The sequence below is a fragment of the Numenius arquata genome, chromosome W, assembly GCF_964106895.1.
Source record: "Numenius arquata chromosome W, bNumArq3.hap1.1, whole genome shotgun sequence".
Lineage (NCBI taxonomy): Eukaryota > Metazoa > Chordata > Aves > Charadriiformes > Scolopacidae > Numenius > Numenius arquata.
The window spans coordinates 7,100,411-7,127,985 of record NC_133615.1 but is presented as its reverse complement, the minus strand read 5'-3'; the positions used below and the strand labels follow the sequence as shown (position 1 = coordinate 7,127,985).

General features: G+C 41.0%; 1 protein-coding gene across 1 annotated transcript in view; it reads left to right on the top strand.

Annotated features, from left to right (window-relative positions):
- The window catches only part of LOC141476557 (growth hormone receptor-like), a 103,573-nt gene extending 76,285 nt beyond the window's left edge, over window positions 1–27,288 (top strand). Inside the window, exons 2-8 of the mRNA XM_074165247.1 lie at window positions 9,136–9,265; window positions 10,780–10,940; window positions 11,991–12,169; window positions 17,230–17,401; window positions 20,494–20,584; window positions 26,007–26,076; window positions 26,329–27,288. Coding sequence (XP_074021348.1) covers window positions 9,136–9,265; window positions 10,780–10,940; window positions 11,991–12,169; window positions 17,230–17,401; window positions 20,494–20,584; window positions 26,007–26,076; window positions 26,329–27,288 — 1,763 coding nt within the window. The remainder of the gene's footprint in view (window positions 1–9,135; window positions 9,266–10,779; window positions 10,941–11,990; window positions 12,170–17,229; window positions 17,402–20,493; window positions 20,585–26,006; window positions 26,077–26,328) is intronic.
- The last annotated feature ends 287 nt before the right edge of the window (window positions 27,289–27,575 follow it).

Genomic DNA, 27,575 nt, shown 5'->3' with positions numbered 1-27,575 from the left:
AGCCCAGATGGGTTTACCCTTGCGCTGCCAGTTGCTCTGCTTCCACTGTTTTAACCATCCCCACAGAGCATTTGCCACCATCCATGAGTCAGTATAGAGATAGAGCATTGGCCACTTTTCTCGTTCAGCAATGTCTAGGGCCAGCTGGATAGCTTTTACCTCTGCAAATTGACTCGATTCACCTTCTCCTTCAGTCGCTTTTGCAACTCGTTGTGTAGGACTCCACAGAGTAGCGTTACACTTTTGATGCTTTCCTACAGTATGACAAGATCCATCAGTGAACAAAACATACTGTTTCTCATTATCTGAGAGTCCATTATATGGTGGGGCTTGCTCAGCACAAGTCACCACCTCCTCTGGTGGCATTGTGAAATCTCTGCCTTCGGGCCAGTTTGTGATCACTTCTACAATTCCTGGACGATTTGGGTTTCCTATTCGAGCTCGCTGTGTGATTAAGGCAACCCACTTACTCCAGGTAGCATCGGTGGCATGATGAGTAGAAGGAACTTTACCTTTGAACATCCAGCCCAGTACTGGCAATTGGGGTGCCAGGAGGAGCTGTACTTCAGTACCAATTAACTCTGAAGCAGCTCTAACTCCTTCATATGCTGCCAAGATTTCTTTCTCAGTTGGAGTATAGTTGGCCTCAGAGCCTTTATAGCCTCGACTCCAGAATCCTAGGGGTTGACCTCGAGTCTCCCCTGGTGCTTTCTGCCAGAGGCTCCAGGTAGGGCCATTGTCCCCGGCAGCAGTGTAGAGCACATTTTTAATGTCCCATCCTGTTTGGACTGGTCCAAGGACTACTACACGCACAATCTCTTGTTTAATTTGCTCAAAGGCTTGTCATTGCTCAGCACCCCACGTAAACTCATTTTTCTTTCGAGTCACTTCATGGAGAGGTTTCACAATCTGACTATAACCTGGAATATGCATTCTCCAGAAACCCACAACACCTAAAAAGGCTTGTGTTTCCTTTCTGTTAGTAGGTGGTGACACCCAAAATACAAATTACAACCCCAAAATATAAATTACAAACCAGTAAACCAAGAGTATATGAATCCCAGACAAATCTGCTTCCAGCTCAAACATTCTTGTGCCTATTGAAGTAACACCTGTGAAACAAAGAAATAATAGTCCTGTCATGAGGAAGTGGAAAAGAAAGTGGGACCTTAGAGATTCGTTCCTCTGAAGTTAGGGTATAAGAGACCGAGTCTTAATCTGTATTCTGTGTGCATTAGTAATCCTCTCCATTGTAACCAATTCCACTTCTGGCTGTGTTATAATCCGTTTTCCTAGAAGAGTTTGTACGTCTTATAGTCCTTAAATTTAGCTTGTATATAAAGCTGGTAAATTCAACAGAATCCATTATTAAGACATTGTAGAGCCTATATCTAAGATCCTGCCGGACCTCTCAAAATGTAAGTGGTTTGATTCTATTCAATTCATTTTACTACGTTAAGAAGATACTATGTGACATAATTTAACCCTGGAGATGAGGACATGGTCTGCATGGGCTTTAAATATTTTATGTTCTAGTTATAAATATGGTGCAGACATCAACAGAAATATTCTAACTTAGGAGAGTTTTCCAGTATATCATTTTCTCAAATTCTTAACCTGTTTCAGTAAAAATAGCTATATTTGTTCTTGATTCATGTAGCTGAGGATAGAAACAGGAAATGCCATAACATGTACTTTCTTGCACATGTGGGAGACTGGCTAGCTGAGAAGGGTCGCGTAGACATGATCCAGCTGGCCGAGCAAGAACTTGAGAAACATCGGATTCAGCCCCCGTAACTGCTGAGCTGGCAAGGACACCCTGTCCTTGACTGTAACTGTTGTATGATAACAGGGAGATTGCAGCTGCTCAGGCATGGGAAAAGAGGATGAAAGTAACTGTAAAGAAGGAACTAAGGGCGGGGTTGAAGTTTGGAGGACAGGCCAATCAGAAAGATGTATTGCAGAATATGTATTAGCTAATTATAACGAAGCATAAAAGACGGCTGTACTATTCAATAAACGAAGCTTGCTGATCACTCATATTGAGTGACCCTGTCTTCCCTCTGTCGCGACAAATGGCGCCCGAACAGGGACCCTAGAGAGGGCTGAACCTGCGAGCCACGAGTCGACGGAGCCTGGGTACCGGTCCTGAAAGCAGCGCAGGAGGCGAAAGGGATTAAGGGATTGATCCCCGCGCCCAGGAGCACCTATAGAGGGTCCCGCCGGCCACGCGCCACCGAGGTCTTGCAAAGGCTGCAACAGCACTGACGAAGGTATGAATAGACAAGCAGCGTGCCTGGGTACCGGTCCTGAAAGCAGCGCAGGAGGCGAAAGGGATTAAAGGATTGATCCCCGCGCCCGGGAGCACCTACAGAGGGTCCCGCCGGCCACGCGCCGCCGAGGTCTTGCAAAGGCTGCAACAGCGCTGATGAAGGTATGAATAGACAAGCGGCGTATGATTTGCTCAAATGCTTTTTAGAAAAGCGGAGCGTTCAGGGTATAGATTGTAAAAGGGAGTTGCCTGGGTTATCAGCGTATGGAGTAGCGAGAGGTTGCTTTGATAATCCAGATACGGTTTTTGAACACGAGGAATGGCGTAAATATGAGGATAAATTGTTTGACGAAGTTATATGCGATAATAAATCAGTCAAAAAGTTGATAAAGCCATGGCGGGCAGTCGCTAACGCCCCGTTGCAACACTGAGCTGAGAAAAAAAAAAAAAAAAAAAAAAAAAGAAAAAAGCTGTTCACTCAAAAAAAAAAAAAAGAGGGGAAAAAAAAAGAAAAAAAAAAGCCGTTCACTCAAAAAAAAAAAAAAAAGGAAATCCCTTCATATATGGGTATTAAGCAAGGAAGAGAGGAGCCATTTGGTTTGTTTATCGATCGAGTAGCAAACGCCATACAGGCGGCCGGGGTGCCCGATTATCTCAAAGGCACTATACTAAAGCAGTGTGCTATACAAAATAGTAATCCGGCCATGCGTAACATCTTGGCTACATTGCCAGGGACATGGACCATCGAGGAAGGACTAGAAAGAATGGCACAGGTACCGGTGGGGCCACAGGCAATGTTAGTTGAGGCAGTAAAGGAACTAGGGAATAGTTTAAAGGAACACGCGCAGGCTACGCAGAGTCAGGTTTTAGCAGCCCTTGCTCCTTTGCAAACCTCCGCTGGGCGGTCAAATGCCCGCGGCCCACCTCGTTTGCGGTGCTTCCGTTGCGGCGTCGCCGGACACATGAGGCGGGACTGCAATGCCAACTCCGTGTGGTGCAAGAACTGTCGACCAGACACTCACAACGAAGCTGCCTGTCGTCGAGCTGGATCGGAAATGGACGACCCAGCAGGAAAAGCCGCCCCGCGCCGACACAAAAAGCGACTGCCTACCCAGCAGCGCACAACCCCTTCCTCTCCGGCCAGCCACAAGCGGAAGCCTCGGACTGGACCTGGCAACAGCAGTAGATTGCACCCTACTGGACTCGAAACCTGTCAGAATTGCTACCGGCACACAGGGACCAATCTGTATTAATGGACTAGCGGTCGGAGCGCTACTTATAGGGCGTTCATCTGCCACTATGCTGGGACTTAATGTTTTGGTGGGACTGATTGATAAGGACTTTTACGGAGAGATTCAAATTATGGCTCAGACGCTGTTTCCCACCACTTTTCGTAGCTAAAGGCACTAAGGTGGCACAGTTGATTCCCCTGCCACATCTTGCGGGGGCCCTTCAACCGCTGCAGGAGCAACCTCGAGGGCAAGGTGGTTTTGGATCTATGGGACAAATGGCCTTGCTAACTATCGGCCTGCACCAACGGCCACGACGATCGGTTACGGTGCAGTACGGCGACCAAACCATCTCACTTGTCGCACTTTTGGATACTGGTGCCGATGTTTCTATAATCAGTACACGGAAATGGCCGGCTCAATGGCCAACATACCCGACCAATGCCACAGTTGCGGGAGTAGGGGGATTGACTCTTGCTCGCAAGTCACCCCTTTTGCGATGGACTAACAGGACAATGGGTGGGTCCTGCAGAGGTGGTTTACGTAGGACGTGGTTATGTCTGTGTTTCTACTGCTACAGGTACCATCTGGGTTCCTAGCCGATGGGTGAGACCTGCTGTTGAGCGCACTGGCGACAACACCTGAAGACGATTTTGGAGGCCCCTGCTATCTGGGCCAACTAACACTGTTTGCTCCAGATATACATACCCTCAGATATCATACTAGAAGTAGATGATCTCTTTCTACCCTAGGTTCTGATTGTAATGACAATGTGGAGTTGTGGGGGACAGCAACTAACGTAGTCGCCTCTATCATCCCCTCTGTTGGGACCGCACATGCTTTAGCTAACATAAAGAAGCTTGTTTGTTGGGCAGTTAAGCAATCTAATGTAACCACGCAAATAATTATGGAATTAAGGAAGGTCTTCGTTGGGTTGGTATCATTATACTGATTTTGATAGCAGTACGTGCAATACTGGGATGTGTAGTTAAGAAAGTTGAACAAGTCACCGAAAAGGTATTACTTGCCCAAAATAAAAACGGGGGAATTGTGGGAGACTGGCTAGCTGAGAAGGGTCGCGTAGACATGATCCAGCTGGCCGAGCAAGAACTTGAGAAACATCGGATTCAGCCCCCGTAACTGCTGAGCTGGCAAGGACACCCTGTCCTTGACTGTAACTGTTGTATGATAACAGGGAGATTGCAGCTGCTCAGGCATGGGAAAAGAGGATGAAAGTAACTGTAAAGAAGGAACTAAGGGCGGGGTTGAAGTTTGGAGGACAGGCCAATCAGAAAGATGTATTGCAGAATATGTATTAGCTAATTATAACGAAGCATAAAAGACGGCTGTACTATTCAATAAACGAAGCTTGCTGATCACTCATATTGAGTGACCCTGTCTTCCCTCCGTCGCAACATGCACACTATCTATTTATAGAAGAAGGGAGAGACTCATATCTTGTTGATTATAGGCATTAATCAATTGAGGCAATTTTACTCATGTCTCTGAAGCAGAGACACAAAATTTCATTTCTTTTTCTTTCTTTTTTTTTAAACAATTGTTTGTTTTTCCATTAAAAGAAAAGAAAGTTCAAGTTTGAATTCTGAAACATTCCTGAATTTAAAAAGTTATAAATATAGTACTGTTCTTGAATCTTTTATTCTGATTTATCTTTTATCTATATTATAATAGTTTGCAATTTCATGATCATATGCTGGTTTTAACCAGGTGAAAATTGCTTGATAAATGGTGTAAAAATGTGTAAAAACTCAAATCAGGGTCAACCAAAAGCATTTGGGGATTTAGGCCAAAGCTGTCAAATATTGAATACCATACCAAACAAAACCAGGTGCAATAGTTAAAATGTTTAATTTCAATACTTTCTGAAAAAGAACAGTGTGATTTCTCCCATTTGCTGCAACACTTCATTTAATATTTTTTTTCAATTTAAAAAAGAAATGTCTAGAAAGTTCAGTGAAATGTGACATGCTGGCTAAGGAACAGAAAAAACCCCTCTTTGTTTAAATCTTTCTATTCAAACATCAGTTATTTTAAGTTGGCGAGAAGAATTTTAAATAATTTGGTGGGGAAGAATAAGCCACCAGACTTACAAAATCTCTTATTTACACACACTTTTTCAGGCCTTCTTCAATGTCCAAAGTGTTAAATAAGGCAATGATATGGGATGAGCAAAACCGAAGGTCATCCATCTAGTTGACCAAGGGAAGCCAGTAGATGTGGGTGGTTTTTTTTTATTTTAGCAAAGCTTTTGATATTGTCTCTCACAGTAGCCTTCTGGACAAAATGTCCAGCACACAGCTAGACAAGTCCATAATACAATAGGTGAGTAATTGGTTGATGGGTCAGGCTCAAAGAGTTATAGTAAATGGGGTTACATCAGGCTGGAAGCCAGTCACCAGTGGGGTTCTGCAGGACTCAATTTTAGGGCCAGTGGTCTTTCATTTTTTTATAAATGATCTGGATGCAGGAATCAAATGTATATTAAGTAAGTTTGCCAATGATACTAAACTAGGAGGAGCTGTGGGCTCCCTCAAGGGTAGAGAGGCCTTACAGAGAGATCTGGATAGACTAGAGAGCTGGGCAATCACCAACCATATGAAATTTAACAAGAGCAAGTGCCAGATTCTCCACCTGGGACAGGGTAATCCTGGTTATACATACAAATTGGGGAACGAGAGGCTGGAGAGCAGTCTCATGGAAAGAGATCTGGGGGTTTGGGTTGATGGCAAGTTGAATATGAGTCAGCAGCGTGCCCTGGCAGCCAAAAAGCTAAAATGTGTCCTGGGGTGCATCGAGCACAGCATAGCTAGCCAGTGGAGGGAGGTGATTGTCCCACTCTATGCTGCACTGGTGCAGCCCCACCTCGAGTATCATGTGCAGTTTTGGGTGCCTCGATATAAGAAGGACATCAAACTATTAGAGTGTGTCCAGAGGAGGGTGACCAAAATGGTGAAAGGCCTTGAGGGCAAGACTTATGAGGAGCAGCTGAGGTCACTTGGTTTGTTCAGCTTGGAGAAGAGAAAGCTGAGGGGTGACCTCATTGCAGTCTACACCTTCCTCAAGGGGACCAGTGATAGTACACGTGGAAATGGTATGAAGCAGCATCAGGGGAAGTTCAGATTGGACATTAGGAAAAGGTTCTTCACTGAGAGGGTGGTCAGTCACTGGAACAGGCTCCCCAGGGAAGTGGTCATGGCACCAAGCACGTCAGAGTTCAAGGAGTGTCTGGATGATGCCCCTAGTCATATGGTTTAATTTTAGGTAGTCCTGTGAGGAGCAGGGAGTTGGACTTGATAATCCCTATGGGTCCCTTCCAACTTGAGATATTCTATAATTCTATGATTCTATGATTCTATGAATATTCATGTATTACTTACTGCCTGATGTAGATGCTTGGCAGTGTAGAATGTAGAGTACACAATTTGAACCATTAAGGCAAAGAAATTCAAATTGTTCTGGCAATTAGGCACTAGGTGGGAGTGTTGATCTGCTTGAGGGTCGGCAGGCTCTACAGAGGGACCTGGACAGGTTGGATCAATGGGCCAAGGCCAATGGGATGAGGTTTAATAAGGCCAAGTGCCGGGTCCTGCATTTCGGTCACAACAACCCCAGGCAACGCTACAGGCTTGGGGAAGAGTGGCTGGAAAGCTGCCCAGCAGAAAAGGACCTGGGGGTATTGGTGGACAGCCGGCTTAACATGAGCCAGCAGTGTGCCCAGGTGGCCAAGAAGGCCAACGGCATCCTGGCCTGTATCAGGAATAGCGTGGCCAGCAGGACCAGGGAAGTGATCGTGCCTCTGTACTCGGCGCTGGTGAGGCCTCACCTCGAGTGCTGTGTTCAGTTCTGGGCCCCTCACTGCAGGAAGGACATTGAAGTGCTGGAGTGTGTCCAGAGGAGAGCCACCAAGCTGGTGAGGGGTCTAGAGAACAAGTCATATGAGGAGAGGCTGAGGGAACTGGGCATGTTTAGTTTGGAGAAGAGGAGGCTGAGGGGAGACCTCATTGCCCTCTACAACTACCTGAAAGGAGGGTGTAGAGAGGTGGGTGTTGGCCTCTTCTCCCAAGGGAATAATGACAGGACCAGAGGAAATGGTCTAAAGTTGCGGCAGAGGAGGTTTAGATTAGGTATTAGGAAGAATTACTTGACTGAGAGAGTGGTCAGGCACTGGAACAGCCTGCCCAGAGAGGTGGTGGAGTCGCCATCCCTGGAGGTATTTAAGAAATGTGTAGACATGGCACTTCAGGGCATGCTCTAGTGCCCGAGATTGTTGGTTTGTGTCTGTTTGTGGGTGGGTGTGGTGTGTGGTTGTGGGCGTTTGTTTTGGTGTTTGGTGTTCTGGGATTTTTTGTTTGTTTGTTTGTTTTTTTTGTTTTGGTGGTGTGGGGTTTTGTTTTGTTTTTTTTTTTGTTGGTTGGACTCGATGATCTCAAAGGTCCCATCCAACCAAAAATATTCTGTGATTCTGTGATTGAGTTGCTGTGTCTATCTGAGCCATAAATAAAGGAGTTAACATGCAGGAAGGCTACAAAATCCTCATGTCTAGTAGGAAGCATCTGGTGCATGTGGATGTCTGTACCTTAATACTTTTTTCTAACTTTGAGTGTAAATATTTTGGACCAAATATTTACAGTTGTGATACTACAAAAATATTTGCAAAGGTCTTGACATGCAGAGTCCAGTAGCATCATGTCGTTCCCTGTCCGGTGATCATTTCATCGATCATAAGCAATTGACTAATATCTACATTTTAGGTGCCTCATGGAGAAATTTTCTTAAATAAATGATCATATTTCCCAGATAGTGAAGAGAGGTAGATGCTTCCACGTGCATGTGATCTCCCTCTGGAAATGTTTCCAGACCAAATAGGAAACATTGGCATTTTAGAATGACTGCTTCATTAGACCCTTAAAAGTCAGGAAAAAGTTAAGTACTTACTTTGAAAGCAGTGAATCATACCTGCAACTTTTGTTTTTATTTTTCTCACAAAGATTGATGAGGCTGACTAATTGTACCAGTCATTTAATGGCCCTACATCATTTCAGTTTTGACAAAGAACAGAAATTATGAATATAGAAGCAGCATGTGGCAGAACAGGCACATGCTTAGAGCTGCCCTTATCTTTCTCAGAGCAAGGTTATATCTATACAATGTAGTATACACAAACCTGGACTCAATTCAAGGTTGCTACTCTAATGAGTAGACACATTGCAAGACTGCTCAGCTGGGTAAATACTAACCTGTGTTTAGTCTAATACTGAGCTCTGCAGTACCACACTTTCTTTAAAGCAAGTGCAGGGCTAATTCAGGTATATCTGTACTGAACTACAGCTACAGTGCTGGCATATCCACATGCTGTGTGTCAAGCTGTGATACTAACATTTCCACACTGCACAAGAGAGCTTGACCCATCTTTCAAATTTGGCTTTCTACAGGTATAGTCATCTACGTTTATGCATGTAAGATGAATTTAAAACATGCCTTGTTTTACATAAGCAATTGGAAGGAAAGTTAATTACTCATAAAAATGCTGAGTTTCATTTTAACAGCATGTTAACCTGGCTTATGGATTTGTTTAATGTGTCTCATTCTGTCCCCTGCCATTTTTCCTGACAGACCTTTTGCGGTGGCCACAAATCAGCAAGTGCAGATCACCTGAACTGGAGACATTTTCATGTTATTGGACTGATGGAAATTTTTCTAACCTCACTGCTCCAGGAACAATACAACTATTGTACATGAAAAGGTAATAATATGGAAACAATGAAAGAAAGAGAAAAAGAGAGAGAAGTCATATGCTTTGATATGCACTGAAATATATCACCTAACCCAGTCTCCTGCTTAACGCAAACCATAGCATCTGTCGTGGTTTGGGCTGGGCTGGCCACTAAATGAATGACAGATGCTCACAGTGTCTAACCGTGTACACCTTTATCAAGTCCTGACTCTGGCAGAGCTCCAGCATTTCCTTTGGAAAAGTGTCTGGTCTCATCAGCTAAGCTTTGTGGCAGAAATGTTTCTTACTCAATTTATGTAGTGTCTGCCTTTTTACTTCTTAAGCACCCGCTCCAGTATTGAAGGCTGCACTTAGCACAATTGCTTTAGCTTAATCCTCCTTCTGTACATCTTGAATGGCTCTTAGTAAGAAAAGGCATTTACGGTATATTTTTAACAAACCAAGACTGTGATTTTTGAAAAGATCCCTATTCGCTCTATATTTGGGCTGAGAGAGAGTATTGAGATAAAGAACAGCAGATTTGTTTTTCTGAAGAGACTTCAGAAATACTGAATAAATGTCTGTCACTTTTCCTGTAGAATATTTTTGATAATCTGTTTGTTCCCATTTTGCTTTACTGAAGACTTCTTTGGTTTTGGACCTGCTGCATAGTTTCAGCTTGGCTGTATGAAAATGACCTTACACAAGTAGCAGTGTTTCTCAGTCTGAGAATTCATGCCACTCTTTATAACTGCTGCTTTGTCTTTTTTAAGAGATGAAATGAAATATATGAATGTGATATTTCCTGCTGCAATTCTTTGATTTACAAAGAATTTATTTATGACTTTTTGAACAAAGTCAGAATGGAAAAACATAAGGGGTTTCTTGCTAGTAGTTCCAAGCCTGTGTTTTAGAAGTTCTGTATCCCAAGGAATTTAGCCCTTCCTCACTCACAGCGCTGTATTTCTCTTCCCTTCTTTCACATCCTGCAGTCCTGGGTTGGTTTGTGCCAGGTATCCTGCAGCATTCAGGCACTTTCCAGTGTGAGTGCTCCAGTGCCTACATCCCAATTCAGTTCCCCAGGGAAACGTACTCCCCTGTCCTTGGCTTTGCAGGTGGTGCAGTACTTATCTGCCTTAAGGACTGGCTTTCCCTGTTTTGGATCTCTTTATGTAGATAGCCATCTTCTTGCAATTTAATTTTGCCTGAACAACAGTTGCTTAAATGCATATTAAATTTACCTAAGTTTGTTCTTGCTGGTAGTCATTAGCACCTACCAGCATGACATGTTCTATTTGACTGTTCTTTTGGAAACACCATCCAAAGCACAGAAATGCCACTACCAGTACACGAGAATCTAAACACGTATTCAGGTTGCTTGGATAGTGGTTTGGCTTCATTCTAAGTCACAATAAATATTGACATGTATTTCTCACTTCCACAGAAGTTGTGACTTATCAACAACATGTGACATCTATAATTTATACCTTGTAAAATCTATAAATCTTTCTCTCATGTATAGTTCATTTTTGTTGTCATTCTAGGAATGATGAAGACTGGAAAGAATGCCCTGATTATATCACTGCAGGAGAAAATAGCTGTTATTTCAACACATCCTACACCTCTATTTGGATACCGTATTGTGTTAAGCTTGCCAATAAAGATGAAGTATTTGATGAAAAATGTTTCAGTGTTGATGAAATAGGTATGCTTCCATTATGCATTTTACCTATATATTTTTATACAACAATAGGTGTGAGTCCATAAGCTTTCGTATTATTCATACTGTATTTAAATTCTCCCTCTCAGAAAGGTTACTTTCTAAAAACCACGATATATAGGAAGGGATTTGGTTTTGTAACATATGTAAAGGGATCCAGACCAGAAAATATTGCCCAGGTTGGAAGAAAGCTAAAAGGATAAAAGCAAATACGTAGTTTCTCTTTATGAATACCAGTAGTTTCTCAAATGTCTGCAGATGAGTTTGTCTTTGCTGTCACTCTGAGACCTTTCTAATGGATGTTACGTTCCCTTGTTCAATGTAAGCACAGATGGCGTTAAAATTTTGATTCTGCAAAGTTCTGGAACCAAATAGGTTTTTGTTCCTGAATCAACACTAATCTGCAGAATCAGGATGTTTAGCGTTTCTAAGCTAGAATTTATATTTATTGCAATATGAATTGTGACTGGGATTTTCCAGACATTATCGCTTGTTCAGAGCAGTGGTGTATGTATATACAATTAACACTTTATTCCTTCAAGTGACTAGAATACCTACTGTTCCCTTTTCTTCAGCTGAGCAAAATTAGAATAATTTTTCAGATACAAGTTTTTCAATATATTTCTACATTATTTTTGAAGTAGTTATTAAATATTTAATTTATCTTTTGTTGTTACTCCAATTATTGTTTTTATTTATAGTGAGAACTCTAAATTTAAGTTTTGATGGAGAACTGTTTACGTCTCAGTGTTTTATAAGCTGCTACTGGAAAATGTAGTGTAATGGGTAATACATTCTTAGTCTTCTTTATTCAGGTAAGATTTATGCAGAGCATGTCTACTGCCAATGGCAGGGTGCTTTCTTGTTGCCAAACTTGTAGTGACTTTGTTATTGAATCATAGGTTTCAGATTTTAATCAGCAAATGTGTGGTTAATATGCTTTTTTAGTCCTGAAATCATTTAACAGTGTGTAGTAAGAATGGTCATTTTGCATTGAAAACTGGCTGTTTTATTCCAAATACTCTGTTTAAACAGTACTACCTGATCCCCCTGTCCACCTTAACTGGACTCTGCTAAATACTAGTCAGACTGGGATCCATGGGGATATCCAAGTAAGATGGGATCCACCACCAACAGCAGATGTTCAGAAGGGATGGATTACTCTGGAGTATGAATTGCAGTACAAAGAAGTTAATGAGACAAAATGGAAGGAGGTATGAAGCAAATATTTATTATACGATAGTCATAGTACAGTGCAGGCTTGTTCTGTCCCTAACACTTTTGTACTGTTATGAAAAGTAACAGATTTGTAATTGCTAACTAGATGATTTAGTCTCTTAAGTCTTAAACAATATGCCCATATTCTTCTGAAGTTTTTTGGCAAATATTGTAACTTTATGTGTCAAGATAGTTGGTACACAGGATAATAACAAGAGACCCTGAAATCCCTGTGTTAGATTAGGAAGTATAGCAATAGTCACATATATACAATTTTTTTCAAGGATAAAATATTTCTCTGTTGTTTTCCTAAACCTCAGCTATTTGAAACAGTGCATGATATTTTTAGTAGTTGGAACAGGAATATTATGGTTGGAAAATGTCACTGTGTCAGTCCAGATTTTTCAGGGTACCTGTAAAGTTCTAATATTTATAAATATTGTTTCAATAGATAAAAAAAGGAAAGAAAAGCTTTGAGTTATAATTTAAAATTTGATACAATATGCAAGTAAAAACAATGCAACATAGATAAGACATACAGATTTCATATCAGACAGCAATGTTAAATTTGTGACTATATGGCTAACCCATGAAAATATTAAATGTTTATATCCCATATCTTTTAAATTTCCTTTTGAAAATCACTAACTTCTCATGTAGTTAGTTTTCCTGTTATGGGGAAAAAAAGTTGCACCCAGCTTACTTGAATGCATAGGCTAAGTGCCAGTGTGTAATGGAATATTTGCATATGGAGACTTCTTAATGAATACCAGTTCAATTCAATAAGAACATAATTTCAGAGCAGAACCCTTTCTTTATTTTGTTATTAATATGAAGTGAGTTAACTGACAGAAGGAAAGCAGATAATACTGTTATGAATTTGTCTTAATCTACAAAAGGCAAATTTACCAACTGAAACATAGTCAGGTTGGTTGGTTGGCCTTCATCTGTGAAAGACCTTGGAACCCTCCTCACCTCTGATCCTTCTCAATGTTAGCATTTTCTGTTTATCCTACTCCTTATTAGTAAGTCTACAGCCAAACAGGCCTATAATGTCTATAACTGAATTTCTTTCTATACTGATTTAAGCTACCCTTACTGTATAGCCTCTGTATTTTAAAGCCTACAAAATGAGTTAAGTTTAGGCAGTAAATCAATACTCCTTGAAAATATGCAGAGTATTTATGGGATTTACTAAAGCAGGTGGCAATACAGATAACTTTTAAAATGCAGGTTTATTTTTTTTATAAGCCTTTAGGTATCAATCATATAAACAACCTAATAAAGCTTTATTCTTGCTCCAGCACCATCAATAATTCCAGCATGCCTTGAGAATAGTTCTTCTCAGGAGAGCAAAGGTTTGAAGTTCAGTGTTTCTTCTTTCAGAAAAAAGATAAGGAATTGCTTAATACTATACTTGCCTCAAGAAAAATGGTACTATAGATTATGTTGTACTGCAGCTGTAGATACTGTATGTTATTGTGCCTTTCATCTTAAAAGCACAAGCATGGCGTAATTCCCTGAGACACTATCAGTTAGAGTACAAAAGAGAATTTTTCTAACAAAATCTTGGTCTCAGCTGAGACAATTGCAAAACTCCTAATAACAGCATCGGAGCAGCAATTTCACTCTTTGTATTCTTTGCTACAAATATCTTCTGTAATGAGTGTTGAAGCAGTAAAGAGAGAGATGTCCAGTTATACTGTTATTACTAGTTTTATACACAAAGGATAATCTTTGCTTAAATATATCATAATGCTTTGTACATATAACTAATACAAAAATTGATACAAAAATTAATTTATAGTACTTAAATTGTACTAAGTCTTCCCCTTACTGAGACATGTTTGTAGTTTTTTAGAGGTTTTTGGGATGAACTTGTTTGATTTTTCATGTATATCATTCATTTTTTTAATCCATTTACTAATTGAAAATAGAGAACTTATGAATTGAAAGCAGACAAAAACATTAATTAGTAAAGTGTTATAACAATAAGTCATAGTGATAAGAGGATAAAAATTATTTTTTTTTTTTTTTATTTCCTAAAAACAATAAAATCCCCACCCTCGCATAGTGGCTGTTCATGAGACAGAGCCAAATTTAATCTGGCTCACAGTTTGAAAAACTTTCATCATTGTTAGTAGCTCCTTTCCGAGTTTCTTTTAAAAAATTCTACTCTTATCTTGAAGTGTTGCCAATTACATTCACTAGACTAAAATTCTGCCCCCTCTTATGTCTATCCAAGTTAACTAGTCATGGCTAGCAATAGCTATACAGACCTTGTGAGCTGCTGTGTTTTTCAAATAAGGTGTGAAAACACACATCATCTGAGCAGTAGTGAAGAATGATGACTTAATAGTGAAGTGTCTAACTATGAAGTACCTAAAAATGTATGTGTGATAGGGAATCTTGAAAGTCTAATTTTCCTTTAGTTATTTATCATATTTTAAAATTGTGCTGTTCTTTTGACTTACTAAAAAAAAATAAACAGCAGGCCCAGATCCACCTGGCATGGGATGAAATTGGTTATCACAGCTCAGTCCTCAGTGAAGAGGGCTGGACCAGGGAAGACTCTGCTGGCTCTCGTTATCTTGTTGAATTTCTGCTGGAAAAGGTCCGTTTCACACTGCAGTGAAGTGCACTTAGGGCAAGGAAGCATGGAGTACTAACTCCAGAGCTGAACACCGTGTCCATACAGCACCGTGGCTGAGCTACAGGGCTTACTAGTTTGGGGGAGCGAAACTTATTCCCCTACAATGCATTAGATATACAGCCTAATATTTCCATGAGGTATACTGTGTTGTATGGGTGCTCGACCCTGTGCTATGCTTTCCCTGGGATACCTCTGAACCTTTACCCGGTACTGCCCATCTCTCAGTTTTCACTATTTTTCTGTTAAAGTTGGTGAAAGCCTTGCCTTGGTTGCTGTGTTGCCTGTCACGCTTGGGCCAGCCTCTGCCTCTGGTGCCTCCATCCCAGTCCCAGAGAGCACTCTCAGCATCCCGGGGGATCCAGCTGACTAGTGACAAACAGTTGCTCCACAGTCTGTTTTAACTCCCTCTTACAGGGCCAGACTCACACAGGCAGCGCAGTCACACAGCACAGCATGACAGCAGGTTTGTGGTTTGTCACATGTTTCTTTAATAAGGTAATCACACAGAATCACAGGATGCTAGGGGTTGGAAGGGACCTTCGGAGATCATCTAGTCCAAACTCCCTGCCAAAGCAGGTTCACCTAGAGCAGGCTGGACAGGAATGCATCCAGGCAGGTTTTGAATATCTCCAGAGACGGAGACTCCACAACCTCTCTGGGCAGCCTGTTCCAGTGCTTTGTCACCCTCAAAGTAAAGAAGTTTTTCCTCATATTCAGACAGAATTTCCTGTGTTCTAGCTTGCGTCCATTGTCCCTTGTCCTGTCACCAGGCACCACTGAGAAGAGTCTGGCCCCATCCTCTTGACACCTGCCCTTTAGATATTGATAAGCATTGATGAGATCCCCTCTCAGTCTTCTCTTCTCTAGGCTAAGCAGACCCAGGTCTCTCAGCCTTTTCTCATAAGAGAGGTGCTGCATTCCCTTGATCATCTTTGTAGCCCTCCGCTGGACTCTCTCCAGCAGTTCTTTGTCTTTCTTGAACTGGGGAACCCAGAACTGGCCACAGTAATCCAGATGTGGTCTCACCAGGTGTCGTGGTTTCGGCAGAATTTACCGAAACCAGACCGACAGATGGCCCTTCCCCCCCCTTCTCCCCCCCAAAAGAGGAGAGAGGAGGAGAAAGAGATAAGGAGATTCAGAAGTTTAGAATGAACTAAACTACTTTAATGAAGAATTAATATTAAAATAAAAATAAAGAAGAAAATAATGAAATAGATACAATTTATACAAAACCGTATCAAGCTCCCAGGATGACAGTCACGTCACCGGCAGGCACTGGGGAAGTCCCAGACTGGACTCGGTGACGGATGGGAACTGGGTTCCAGCTCTGGAGTCAGGAACACACGGATCGGGATCAAAGGCAGATGAACAGACAGAGTCCTCTCTGGACGTCGGCCATTGCAGGAAGGGGGCTGACCCTTTGATCCCTCAGCTTTTATACTGAGCATGGGGCAGATGGGATGGAATACCCCAGTTGGTCAGGTTTGGGTCACCTGTCCTGTCCACTCCTCCCCACCGATGTGACCCCTCTACGTTTTTTCCGTTTCCGACCCTCTAAGGGGCAAATAACGAAATTGGCTGCCCTTGGTTGTTATAGCAATAAGTATAAGCAAGAGCCTCTCTGCATACCATTCCTTGGCATGGAGCACAAACATTGGTCTTATCACTCTGAGAACGAGCAGTTTTCTCCACAATATGCCGTTAATTTCAGAGAGTTAGAGGAGGCCTAGCTAGGATGTAAAGTTACAAAACAGGAAATTGGTTCAGTTTTACTTCAAACCGGGACACCAGGGCAGAGTAGAGGGGGAGGATGACCTCCCTCAACCTGCTGGCCCCGCTCTTTTTAATGCACCCCAGGAGACCATTGGCCTTCTTGGCCACAAGGACACATTGCTGCCTCATGGTCAATTTGTTGTCCACCAGATGCATTTGTAAGATGCAATACAGGTTAGAAGGCCTTTACATCATTTTTATTCTTAAAATTAATTCTGTAATGGCTGTTGCACTAGTTTTAAGACTTCCATGTTATTTCAACAAGGTTTTTAGCACTGTGAAGTCCATAATGTGTTATAACAGTAAAAAGGATTTACAACTTGATAAGATCAATGGGAGATATTCACACCACCTACCTGTGGCATGTAACTGGAAGCAGCTGCTTTTCTTCACTGACTGTATTTACAGAGAGCTTGAATTCTCTGCTTTTGGTCCTCTGAATCACAACAAATCCTGATGTCTATTAAGTCGAAAGTAAATGGTGTGAATTTTCTCTGAACTCTTGTCATGGTATCCTTACAGTTCCAAGCAGTAAAAAGGTCTTCACATGTTTATTTCTGAAATCAAGAACCAGTGTAAAATTGCAAGTACAACTCAAAAAAATAAATCACAGTCCTTCTGTCTTTACAGTTAGAACCCAGGCTCTCAACAATGGTTCCACTGTACTCTCTGAAGGTGGGAAGAGATTATGAGATACGAGTCCGATCAAGACAACGTACCTCCGAAAAATTTGGGGAGTTCAGTGAAATCCTTTATGTATCTATTTCTCAAACAGATGTTGAATTTGTTCATTGTGCTGAAGGTAAATAAGCGAAGTGCAGCAAAGTCTTTTTATAATCATTGCTGTCTTCTTGTCTTTTGGGTGTTGGGATTGGGGGTGGTGGTTTTCCTTGCCTTTGATGTTGTATGCTTGAATGGATTGATAATTCAGACTACTTCATAAAAATCATTTGGTGAGATTGATAGTGTACAAACTCCATATACAAGTTCAAAAGTAAACCCAGCAAGACTTTCCCAGCTCATCAGAGAGAAAAAATACAGATAGCTTTAAGGATCAGAAATATTAACTGCTGTTGCACATCATATAGAGTCTAAAATACAGTTAAATCTCATACTTCATTGTGTAAACTGAGTACTCCAGTAGTGAAGAGAAGAATTGTCACTTCTATTACAGTGTTATACTGCTGGCTAAGTTTGCTACCAGAATGATGTGCTTTTCTGATCTGCCCGATACTATCAAGGGCAGTGTTTTTCTGATTCTTGTTTCTGTCTTGTACTGTTTTTAAAGTGCTATTAAAGACAGAAGAAACAGCCATTGAGCACCACATTTTTTTCTGTTAAAAGAATGAGACAGTGCCTTTACCTAAAGCATTCTCAGGTCTGAGCTACTAAATTAACTCTTCAAAATATGAACTCTTCAGCAAATTATTTTAACAAGCTGCTTCACTTAATTTTCCAGAGTATTAGTGGATGTGTTAAATAAAACCACCCATAACTCTTATCTTTCAAAATCTTGCTAGATTGGCCTTTTTAACTCTTGGTATTACTAGTTTTCGTTCTTAATTTATACGAACAGCTAATGTTCTGTCCATGCGGCATTATTTTGTCAAGGTTTTCATATGAACTGCATTAAGTTGTCAAGGTTTTATATGAACAAAATTAAAATACTACAAAAATCTAAGGCCATCATACAAGCACAGTTTTCTTCAGTCACTGCAACCCAGATTCTACAAGCTGATCCATATCTATATGGTTCTCTTTAACATCTTCATCAATGATCTGGACGAGGGGATCGAGTGCACCCTCAGTAAGTTTGCAGATGACACCAAGTTAGGTGGGAGTGTCGACCTGCTGGAGGGTAGAAAGGCTTTGCAGAGGGACCTGGACAGGCTGGATCGATGGGCCGAGGCCAATGGCATTCTAACCTCATCAGGTTCAACAAGGCCAAGTGCCGAGTCCTGCACTTGGGTCACAACAACCCCATGCAGCGCTACAGGATTGGGGAAGAGTGGCTGGAGAGCTGCCCGACAGAAAAGGTCCTAGGGGTGTTGGTCGACTGTTGGCTGAACATGAGCCAGCAGTGTGCCCAGGTGGCCAAGAAGGCCAACAGCACCTTGGCCTGTATCAGGAACAGTGTGGTTAGTAGGACTCGCGAGGTGATCGTCCCCCTGTACTTGGCACTGGTGAGGCCCCACCTCAAGTACTGTGTCCAGTTTTGGGCCCCTTACCACAAAAAAGAGGTGCTGGAGCGGGTCCAGAGAAGGGCAACAAAGCTGGTGAGGGGTCTAGAGCACAAGTCTTATGAGGAAAGACTGAGGGAGCTGGGATTGTTTAGTCTAGAGAAAAGGCGGCTGAGGTGATCCCCTCGAGAGGGGATCGCTCTCTACAACTATCTGAAAGGAGGTTGTAGAGAAGCAGGGATTGGTCTCTTCTCCCAAGTCACAGGCAATAGGACAAGAGGAAATGGCCTCACGCTGCACCAGGGGAGGTTCAGATTGGATATTAGGAAAAATTTTTTCACTGAAAGGGTTATTAAGCATTGGAATGGGCTGCCCAGGGAAGTGGTTGAGGCACCATCCCTGGAGGTTTTCAAAAGACAGGTTGACATAGTGCTTAGAGACATAGTTTAGTAATGTGGGGGGTTTTTTTGTATGGTTTTCTTTTGGTTTTTTTATCAGTTAGGTTGATGGTTGGGCTAGATGATCTTAGAGGTCCCTTCCAACCTAGATGATTCTATGATTCTATACATCTCACACAGCAGCAGTGATCTGATTTGATGGATCAGTTCTCCACCATGTACTGTATTGCTGAATTAGGGCATAAGTTGGAAATTCACAAAGGAAAATTGAGAAACCATAAGATGGTGTGGCAAAATTTATTCTTACTCATTTTGTATTTTACCCTTAGGAACACAGAATTAAAATTGAAATTTTCCATATTAAACGTTAAGTATTTAAATTTAAATGTAATATTCTAACTTTTTGAAGCAGCTGGACATTCACAGATCTCACTGACGTGACAAGGAGTTACCGGTTCTCCATTAAATTAGGGACCTAACATAGACATATTCAAATAGGACTTTAAATACTCATGCCTGAAAACATGTCCAGTCAAAATCTAAGCTGAGAGCAGAGGGCTAAAAGTGATGCCTGAAATTTTTATTTGTCCAAAAGGCTTTATAATATGTTCATGTACAGAATTCTAAAGCTTCCTGTCCACTATGTCTTAGCCCAAAAAATGAGTGAAGTTTGTATGGAAAACCTAAAATTGGGAACAAATGAGAAGAATCTAGGGCTGCAGACAGAATAAATTTCTCTGTACTTTGTATTCTACAGTGTCAGCATAAGTATGATGGAATTGCCAATATTTAAAAAATAAAACATTTAATTTACCAGCATTGTTATTCATTCCTACCAATTCACATTTTTCTTTTTGACACCACCTTATTTTAGTTTCTGTGAGAGAAGACTAGTTTGTCTATGATTTAGTACGCTATTAATAATGTTCTCTCAGCTTGGGCTAACAAGCAGTAACATGATCTGCGGCATTATACGCCATCAGGACTACTGGTAGCATGTTCCAAGCAGGCGGAATGTTCCTCATGGCTTGTTTTGCTACAGATATTGTCTGAACTAAGATCTTGTTTATATTAAAAAGCTCAGTCTGTCTTTGCAAGGAGTCTCAGTGGATTCACAAAGGCAATATGGAAACTGTTGAGACCAAAAGGGTATTTTTATTTCTGCTTAACACAGAACTTTCACATTTAAGTAACCAAAATTTCTCCTATCGGTTTTTATGACTTTGGAATCCTCAGTCAACAGAAGAGAAGGTTGAAATTAAAGATGCAACAAAGATGCATTTTCCTGCTAATGTGTTTTTGTTCTGTTGTTTCAGAAATTGAGTTTCCGTGGTTCTTAGTTGTTATCTTTGGAGCATGTGGGCTGGCTGTAACAGTGATTCTAATCCTATTGTCCAAACAACCAAGGTAGAGAGTTTTTATTTGTCAGATTTTATGTACTTGTAGTTTAAAAAATAGGGTAGTTCAATTTTTTTTTCAAATCTGGGGGACTAGAAACTATTTTGAGGATTGTTGTCCATCCTATTAGCTACATGGCTGGCATATATATGTACTGGGCCTTCAGCAGTGAGAATATGATTATATTGACAGCTCCTCTTCCTTTTAGATTGCAGAACATTTTATACTACAGTATTTACTTAGCTAATTTAATTAGGCTTTGATGGGGATTGGTTTTTTAGTCCATTCAAATTTTGTAAATACTGTTTTTACCCACTTACTGTTCAAAAGTTTCACACAAACATATGTCTATATATTTGGTTTTGTTCTTAGACTATTCCACTAATCTCTGACTATTTCTTCATCAAGGAAAGGGAAAGAGCTCAAGTCATAGGGCAGTATTTGGTCTCTGTGGATAGATTGCAGCTCCTATAAATAACAGGAATAAAATAAAACAAATCTCAGGATTGTGTCATTTATTAAAATGACACAATGACACATATATAAAAATGACAAAATGGTCTCAAAGTGAATTCATCCCCTAAAATGTGTGTTCAGGGATGGATTTTGGCAGAATAATTCAGCTTGAATGTCATACCAGTACTGTCCTAGACTATGGAGCAACACCATGGTCAAGCCCCAGTGCACACATGCATGTTGTCAGTGGTCTTGTATATACACTTTGAAAATGAACACTGAGGTGTTTTGCGCATACCAGCAATAAGGACAAGTCACTGAAATGAAAACAAGGTGGTGTGGTTGGAGCAGCTCTAAAAAAATAATTTAGGCAAGCAGCACTATGCTTTGGCAGTACTTAAGGAAGCTACTCCCTGCAATAGCATCCCAATCCCAGAGTTAAGAGCAAGGCTCCTGATACAATACCTGACAAAAGCTAGATGTGTCAGAATGCATGTGGGAGCAGAAGCTCGCTAAGATCAGCACACTGAGCAAGGAGCGGCTTAGTTACAGAAGATCATGAGGGCTGAAGCAGGTCTTTGATCGCAGCTCATTAATGTCTTCCATGCTGGAAGAGGCTTTTCTCCACTGGGGACCCTTCATCTGGAAAGTTTTTCTGGACCTATGGGCCTGCACCCTTTCCTTCAAACTGGTGCAAGTGGCAATGTCTTCTGCAGAAAAGCAGGATGCATGTTTCCAGCAATGCAAAATATCCAGGCTGTTTCCTCCTGTATCTGAAAAGATATCAATTCACAGTTTCCTCAACTCTGATCTAACCATAGGGTTAGGCCATACTCTTTTAGAGATGAGAGATGTACGCTTGAGTTACATGAGGCTAAGAAAGGAGCAGAGCACAGTTCTGAAATCCTGAATGATTTCTTCAGACAGTGAGTGGTAAAATCCTTTGTCTGTTTTGTTAGAAGCAGTGCCTGGTCCTGTCAGAATAGATGATTTGTGGATTTAACTGTAAGTCCAAATCTTAAACTAGTACTCTGAAAGCCCAGCCAGTGCACAGCTAATACAGCCCCTCCAGGGATTAGGTGGAAAATGACTGGATTTCTGGTTCTCATTGAGGCTTGCTGGACAGAAATTTGAGGCTCTTCCGAAAACCAAAACAGCTAGGGAATTTGGGCCTGCCATAGTGAAGCAGAAGTTGCCTAAATTTCTCTCTAGCACTTCTTAAGACCCCTCTGATCCTCCCTGGACCTCACCAAGGTCACTAATTGCTGTGTGAAAGGGGGGAACACTGTGGCCTTGCATACCAGCTGTACTCCATCCTGAAGCTCCTTTGATGTTATATCATTCCTTAATGTGTGAACAATGCTAAAGTTTAAATTTAAAGTCACCCCCAGCCATTATTCCACATACTCCACCCTGTGACTATAGTCACTCAAGCTTCACTATATTCAAAAGAATTGAGAACATCCCATACACTCTTGTGGTGAGGATTATCAAGTAGATAAACATCTTGTGGGGATATCAGAAGGGTTAAACGTTTCATCATCATCCAAAGTTTAACATAGAAGATAATTGTCAAAGCAAAACATAACACAGTGGGGCAATGTTGGCATTTAATTGCCGATAATCTACTGTAAAGTGCCACTGTCCAGTTGGTTTCTTTACTGGTCACACCAGTGAATTATAAGGCAAATGGGTCCTTTTAATAATGCCTTCCAATTCTGTTACCACCCCGTCAATCCCTGTAAGCGCCACTGCAGGCAACGGATATTGCTGAACACTGGTGATTTGAGAGGGAGGTAAAGGTATAGCTGTTTCTAACAGACTCAATTTCATTGTGCCTGATTTAGCTTTACCTCCTACAAAACTCCACACGGTTCCATCTGGGAGTTTCCACGTTCGACCACACAATATATCGAATCCTAGAAGGTTAGTATGTGCAGCACCAACTAGTACCTCTGCCCTGGTTAATCTCTGTTCCCCTGGTAACCAGAGGGTAATTCTCGCAGTGGGGCACTCTTTTACCACACCATCAGTTCCTGTGAATTTAACTTTGCGCCGACCAGGTTTTATGTCCAGGGTTTGTGCCATTTCTTTAGTGATTACTGACATTTGGGCACTGGTATCAATAAGAAATTCCACCAATATTTTCTGGGGTCCAACAGGAATAGAAATGGTAGGTTCAGAATATTTATCAGAGAGCAATCGAATCACTAATACCCACTGGGAAGGGTGGCTCACTGCCTCCCCCAAGAGAAACTCACCACAAATATTCAACCTCTGACTCTACTGGCCGCCTTGAATATTTCTCCTGTATTTTCATTAACTCAGCTGATGACCATGGGACAGTACGGACAGTGGTGTGGATCTCATCATCACTATCAACAACAGTTTCAGTTTTAACCTGAGGTTGCAAGGGAATCAGTTGAGATTCAGAATCAGGGGTCCCTTTGCCCTCATCATCGCTGTCGGACCAAATGTCCTCAGCCTGAGTCTCAAAACTCCGATTACGCATTAATCTACGAATCTGCTTGACTGAAGCAGAAGGCTGCATCGTATCTAATAGCCAATTCACCTTTTTCAAAAGTTGCTTAAGCTGACCATTCTCATTCAAAATTTATCAACACAGTTTCCTAATTTTTCTCCTGTTTTCCTCTCAAAGGCCAATGATGACTTCAGCACTTCATTCTCGGATTTCAGAGTTGCATATTCTATGGCAGAAATCCAATTGGGAGCAGAGGCATCTTTAACTTCTTGTTGTGCACAAGATAAACAGGTGCCTAAAACCACACAAATAACACCTTTGCCCTTTCCTGCTTTAAGCTTGAGAGTAGCCTGACACTGCTCAATATGCGCTACCACCTTTTCTTCATCCCTCCAAAATTTATGGGCCCACTCCTTCCCAGGTGGGGAAGGGGCACAATCGTATTTTTGCAGTAAATTATCTATCGCAAACCCTGCTCACTGCACCATTGATTTACTGTTGCATGAAAAGGGGAGGAGGGGAAATATTTTGGCACTATTAGTCCGGTCACGTTCAATTTATTGAACTATCATGATTCGGATGCACTAAATAGTGTACCGCACTTTCAGCTTAGTCACGCTCCATGGACTCACACAGCCATAATTTAGAGAGTTTGGCGGCACCCAATGAGAAACTTTTACGACTAGCTTGATGAATAGTGCAGTTTATTAAAGCAACAGAAGTACAAGTTCTTTTGGTTTGCCGGTGATAAATATACTGCCTACAAAAGCATGTGTAAATAATAAGATTACAAATAATACAGCCTGGCTATAACATGCATTAAATCAAAAGCAATTCTATAAAGGTTTCTAAGTTTCCCAGGGAAAAAGTCCAAATTCTTACCCAAAGGCGTCCTGATGGGGACAAAGAGAGGCTCAGCCTGTTGGCTAATCCCAGAAGTCAGAGGAAATTTACAATGTTATCTTTCTTGGCTTGTTTATGATGATATCTTCCCTGATGGTATCTTTCCTGATGGTATCTTCCCGCTTTCTTGAGCCATTTTTATATTATTTTTTAACTTCAAGGTGGAGCTTGAGTGACTCTAGCCATAAATACCTTTATTATGATTGGTGCAAAATTCTCTCGCCTCGCATTTAAAGGTATAGTTTATGAAAAATTCAGGGCACAGACTCAGGGAGGAGTGGTCGCACCTTGGAGGCGGGTAGCCTTTGGGATGGAGGTGTGTTTTGGTATTATAATGACATTATAATGAGCAAAGTTCACACAAAGGATGGCATTTTGTCAAAACCTGACAGACTCTTGGCCCAGGGTGGTAATTGTGCAGCTTATCAGCTCCATGGTACCCTCCAGCTCCCATCTTCTGCAGTGATATCACAGAGGCTGGCCACGGAGTCTTCACTCCGTTCTACCCCCCCGTGCTGTTTCACAAGCGATTATCCAGGGAACACTGTGGCCTTGCATACCAGCTGCAGCTGTACTCCATCCTGGAATCTCCTTTGATGTTATATTGTTCCTTAATGTGTGAACAACGCTAAAGTTTAAATTTAAAGTCACCCCCGGCCATTATTCCACACTAACAATGCAGCAAAACTACTATTTGGTTTTGGATCTACCATTCCCACAGTTTTCTCTCTAAAATAGGCAAGCAACCCAGTATAAAGAGAATGCTGAATTTTCCTTTTGGGAAGTACAGTTTATCTGTTTGCAAAAGAAGCAAAGAGGTAAAATGGAGGAGACAGGCATGACCCACTATTGTTGGTTTACTATTAATGGAAAAATCATCTTTCTATTTGGATTTTCTTTTTTGTTCTTTGGTTGTGGGTTTTTTTTTCTCAAAGAATTAGAAATTCACTTTATGAAGAATTAGAATAATATCTATTTCCACAGTACATACATGCATAAGCAAGTTACTAGTTCTTTCTCTACAAGGCTAAAACCCTGTTGTTATTATGTATTACTTGTTACATTAATAATTCAGAAAACAGAAGTATCATAGAGATGGCAAAATACTAGCCTAAATTTTTGAACCTGTGTTTCTGTTTTATTTATTAATTCTAAAGTAATTCACTCTTTTCACCAACTCCTTTTTTTCTGCTTGCCTATTTAAATTTATTGGACTTATGCAAGACTACTTGTCCCTGAAAAAAATAATTGCATCAGGTTCCTTTGAAAATTATGTAAAAAGGGAAACTATTGATAGTTCTCTAGGAATTTACTCTCTATAGAGCATTAAATTAAATTATCGAAGACTGGAGTCCAAAATGGATTCCCACATAAATGTATGTGATTTCAACAAGGAAGGCTGCAGAAAACTTGGTTTTTATTTGGAATGAGAGAAAACAATCATTCTTTTCCTTAGCACTATTTGAAATTGAATCTTCAAACATTTCAGTTTTGAAGTAAATAAGTATAAATGCAATGTAAAGCTCTCTTCTTCCTAAACTCTTCATAAAGGACCACTGTAAATTAAAAGCCATCATTTATTTTTTCCAGGTTAAAAATGCTGATTTTTCCTCCTGTGCCAGTTCCAAAGATTAAAGGGATTGACCCAGATTTCTTGAAGGTAATATTGTGCTCTGAAATCTACAGTGGGAATCATTGTAGTAGTAGCAGGTGACAATTGTTGTCCAGGGAGAACAATTTTGTAGGAAAAAAAAAATGACATGGAGGGAGTTGCAACAGAATTAGTTTCCATAAAAAAACCCCACCATTTTGCAATTATTACATCAGCTACAGTTACCTTACTTTAACACCATAAAAAGCACAAGCATTTTTATTCTTTCCTTTATAACATTATTTTTTTCTTGCTTTATAGAAAGGAAAGCTAGATGAAGTGAATTCCATCTTAGCCAGCCATGACAGCTACAAGACATATCTATACAATGATGACTTGTGGGTTGAGTTTATTGAGTTGGACATAGAAGACCCCAAAGAAAAGAACAGAGTCTTAGATACCGACAGGCTCCTGACTGAAGATCATCTGAAATCACACAGTTGCTTGGGAGCGAAGGATGATGATTCTGGACGGGCCGGTTGTTGTGAACCAGATATTCCAGAGACAGACTTCAGTGCAAGTGACACATGCGATGCCATCTCTGATATTGATCAGTTCAAAAGGGTAACTGAAAAAGAAGAGGGTCTCTTGTGCCTTGATAAGAAAGATAACAATGAGTCACTTCCAAGTCATGCCGACACAGACACCCAAAAGCCACATACTAATACTCAGTCCAAAAATAGACAGTTGTGGCCATCTTTTGCAGACAGTGACTCAGCCAGACCATCAATCCATACCCAGCTAAGTAACCAGAATTCATTGACAAATACTGACTTTTATGCGCAAGTGAGTGATATTACTCCAGCAGATAGTGTTGTACTTTCACCAGGGCAGAAATCCAAGGTGGGGAGAGCACAGTGTGAAGGCTGCACAGAACAAAACTTCACCATGGACAATGCCTACTTCGGTGAGGCAGATGTGAAAAAATTTATTGTTGTGACTTCCCACAAAGAGCATGAGCTGCGTGTTCAGGAGCAAAGCTGTAACAAGGACGCTTACTTCACCACAGAGAGCCTTACCAGTACCAGTGTCAATCTTGGAGCTTCAACAGCAGAAACCCCAAGTTCAGAGATGCCTGTCCCAGACTATACATCTATTCATATCATTCACTCTCCACAAGGCCTTGTGCTCAATGCAACTGCACTGCCTGTGCCAGACAAGGAATTCAGCATGTCTTGTGGCTATGTGAGCACAAAACAGCTGAACAAAATCATGCCGTAGCTCTTCTTTGACTAGGTGTGTGCAGTATTTCACAGCAGAGAGTCAGCTTGGGCTTGTATGCTGAAACCAAAATGAAATCTAAAAGTTTCTCATGGTTTTTATAATTTTATCTGAAATGTTGAAACATAAAATATTCATCAAAATATTCCTATTGTGTTCTGTAAATATTATCTATGAAATTGTCTTGAGATTGTTTTACTAGCAGTGACTGTCTTGTTCTTTTGGGTGTTGATTTTTGTGATACTAAACATTGAAATGACTATGTTTAATGTACAGTAAATCATGCT